At 41.8% G+C, this 3,795-nt stretch overlaps 1 protein-coding gene across 1 annotated transcript in view; it reads left to right on the top strand.

The window, feature by feature from the left end:
• The window catches only part of cxcl14 (chemokine (C-X-C motif) ligand 14), a gene marked incomplete in the record, with an annotated part of 161,129 nt that overhangs the window by 154,445 nt on the left and 2,889 nt on the right, over positions 1-3,795 (top strand). Inside the window, 2 exon segments of the mRNA XM_014001957.1 lie at positions 942-1,068; positions 2,153-2,258. Of these exon segments, the coding sequence (XP_013857411.1) occupies positions 1,008-1,068; positions 2,153-2,258 (167 nt within the window).

Below are 3,795 nucleotides of genomic sequence, written 5' to 3'. Positions count from 1 at the left end.
CAGCTGTCCTGCGTCTGACCTCAAAGTGCACAAGCTTCAAACTTCAGCGTTGGCTGCGATTTTGACGCTGAAATCGCGTTCGGTGTGAACGCACCATAAGGTGTTTAGTTGAGTTTAGTTTAGTTTTAGGGTCAGGTGAGGTTAGCCTTATCACTCTAAAAATGAAATGTTGGATTTACTTAACCATGTTATGTGACCTGGTTCCACTTAACTGAGTTGAGTAAATTCAAAGCAACATGCTCATGTTCTTTGGTTAAAAAACTGGTATATTGCTTTGAATTCAATCAACTCAGTTAAGTGGAACCAGGTCACATAACATGGTTAAGTAAATCCAACATTTCATTTTTTTTACAGCGTAGGGTTGGGGTTAGGCTGTAGAAAATAATGGAAGTCAATGCCAGGTGCCCATAAATACAGCTGTACCAGATGGGGTGTGTGTGTGTGTGTTTGCTTTTAGTTCTTTATAGCACATTGTTGGACAGAGAAAAACCTGAATAATTAAAATATTTGCAGAGATAGTTTTATTTTGATCTCAGGACAGGAGGGGTAAGATCGAGCAGCAAAGACAGAAGTCATGAAAACCTGATGTTGGAGGTGAAAGTGTATGTCCCCCCCCCGTCCTCCCCTCCCTCTCTGTGTACAGCACTTGTCCCTCCCAGGCCACAAAGTGTTTGATTCGCTGCCTGGCCGTGCATATTAATGAGCAGGGGAGGCAGCGGGCAGCTTTTTAAAAGGCTGGAYCTGTCCTCAAAGACAGATCGGAACCAGGCTGGTTGGATCGCTCAGGACGCACAAACAGACAGACGGACTTTCAGCGCTCCAAACCGACTCCAACAGAGCGGGAAACACCTTCCCTCCGGTTCTTCAGTGGATCTAATCTTCTTGTGTGTTTTTCTTTTCCTTTTTTCTCTCTCTCTCTTTCTTTTTATTTTCTCGTCAAGGGATCAAACATTGAAGAACTTTAAGAAGAAAAAAGAAAGAAAATCATCATTTTTTTGCACTCAAACATGAATCGGTGCGCAGTTCTACTTCTCTTAGTGGTCTCCTTATATCTCCTGAGCGCAGAAGGTAACTTAAAAACACTTTATCACTTATAAGCACCTATTRTTGTTTACATTTTTAAGTTTTGCATTTATGATGTTGATAGAACTATGTGTTAACTAAATTATAATATAATGATGTAACTAATCAGCTGTAGCAATTAAAATGTTGAAGAGTTTAAACAATGATGAAGTTGATGAAACAGAAGTCATTTGTAATGATAATAAATCAAACCTAATGAGACTTGTTTTATGACCTGTTTGTGTTTGGAGGCATGAATCYAAACTAGCCTGGGAGTAAAAGTGATCCCAAACTGGCTTTCATGTTGTGAGACAAAACCCCTTCTAAAACTGAGTTGAGCTAAAATAAAAAAAGTTAAAAATTATCTTATGTTTTAACTTTTATTTATATATTTTTGATTATCAAAGATACTCCATTATCATCTTTTAGTGGCTAGAAAAAGGAGGGTAGATAAGAACTTGACTTCAGAAGAGTGTAAACATGCATTTTCTGCCTGTTTGTTTGCAGAAGCTGCTACAACCCCACCTCTCAGCATTAACCTGTGTGTTCCCTGTTTTAATAGCATTTGTTGTCCGGTGTGTTTGTCCTCGGCTCCACTGTGGCTTTTTTTCCTCGCAGATTTAGTGTTTGGAGGTCAGCGCAGATAGCCAGGTGATGGATTGAGGAAACCTTGGGACTATCTGGGTCATCGCAGATATACAGCCCAGGAAAAACCAATTTTCTCTGCTTCTTTATTCTGCAACATAGAGTTGTGACCGGCAGCTGGAGCTGAGAACCCTGACAAGTGTTTAGTAGCTTTATTTTTTAAAAAATGTGACAAAAATAGCCGCACATTATTGTTTACAGTGTGTTTGCRATCTTTTATGCTATATGTTTATGAGGAAAAAAAATTGCAAGGATGAAAGGGGACTTTTGTGGAATATTTATTCAGGATGAGCGTAACCGAGCAAAACAGCAATTTCATTGATTTTGTTTGTGTGCATGGACTTTGACAAATAATGCTGAGGAAAATGGATGATGATCGAACAGAAAATACTTATATGTAACTTGAAAATAAACTTTATTACCTATGTGTGCTTTTTTTTGACAGCCTACAAGTGCAGGTGCACCAGGAAAGGACCAAAAATCCGATACAAGGACGTTCAAAAGCTGGAGATCAAACCCAAACACCCCTACTGCCAAGAAAAAATGATTTTGTGAGTGACAATTTAATTTATTTTTGCCTTCTTATATCAGCTTTTGCTCGTAGCTCACCTTGATTCTCGTTTTCTCACCATTCCCAGTGTCATACCTAACATGAGTCAGTTAACACCAGTTACTGTGRCCTCACTTTCAGCTAAATGCAGGTTTTGAGCAGTTTATTCTGCCACCAGGGTTTAATTACTGCCCCACCTTTAGGAGGCGGGGATTCGTCTGCTKAAAGGGTGGGCACGATCTTCCAGTACCTTCCAGAACCGTCCAGGACCATCACCCTACTTTCACCGTGACACTGTGATTAATTCTCAGCTCTATAGTGCTATAATAAAGAATCCTCTAACCTTTTGYTGCTTTCCTGGTGTGCGCACTCACTCAAAGGTCGTACCTTTAAATTTTAACCCATCTGTCTGATCCATCCTCCCCCCCTGCCTCTCTGCCATCTGACTTTTAACCTGTGAAATCACAGCTCGGGCAYACAGACTGCTATTATGTTCAATTTGAGCCCTTGTGGAATGCAGCTTGAACCTCCCTGTTGATAACAGAGTCTCCTCTTCTGCAGATTTACACACAGACTTCGAAAAACACACGCCAGATGAAGATTTTTATATATACACTGTATGTATACATATATATTCAGTGATATTCACTGGTTTCTGTGAGTTTAAGGGGCTGGTAAAGGAGTCACGTGAGGCAGAAATGAGAGTTTCGTGGAATGCATTTGAAGTTTGGAGTCGGAGCTCCACATGGTGGGGTGGGGGGGCGGGCAGCAGATGGGAATGTTATGTCAGCCTCCAGGGAGTCTGTTTTGTGTTCAAGTCACAAACTCTGCTGCCACCTGCTGCCAAATTACAATCACACACATGGCATTAGCTGGGCAACCGCCTGGAACAGCTTGTGTGGATGTCTGCGTGTTCAGCAGTGGCGTCCATATATCTGGCATTCCCAAAATCTGGATGAAAGGTTTCTTCTGGCGTTTTTAAAAAAAGCCACTCGTTTCAAAAAGAGTATGAGGAAAATCTTGTAGATTMGATTTTGTGTCAACTTTTAGGCAAATTGACCAGTTGTATAAAGTAAATAAGTTTAATRACACACTTGGGAATGCAATAATCTCACAGCGTAATTAAGACCGTCACAGTGTCCCTGYGTGTTGTTCAGAAAACGGGTTGATTTTGCTGATTTTGAAGACGTGGTCGCACAACAAGCTTAGGAAATAAGTGCGTGTCCACTCAAAGAACAAATAAAAAGCACACAGAAGYGCTCTCCGGCTCACAGGGTTGTTTCAGTGCGTGTGTGTTACCTGCCACGCAGTCATCATTCAAGGCTGCTCTATTAGCATGAGATGGGGGGTGGGGTGGGGGGGCCACCAGCCGTGAGAGCCCGGTGAAAAATGAGCCTCAGCGGGCTCCGGAAAGCCATGGAAAGAATGAAAGCAGGAGAGAAATGAGTATGAGAGTCCCCCTCTCTGGGTGTTTGGCTTGCGGCTCTCGGTTTGGCATTCTGAGCGGCAGCTCCAAAGCACAAACACACACACACACA

Source organism: Austrofundulus limnaeus, unplaced genomic scaffold, assembly GCF_001266775.1.
Source record: "Austrofundulus limnaeus strain Quisiro unplaced genomic scaffold, Austrofundulus_limnaeus-1.0 Scaffold11, whole genome shotgun sequence".
NCBI lineage: Eukaryota > Metazoa > Chordata > Actinopteri > Cyprinodontiformes > Rivulidae > Austrofundulus > Austrofundulus limnaeus.
This window is presented reverse-complemented; position numbering and strand designations above follow the sequence as displayed.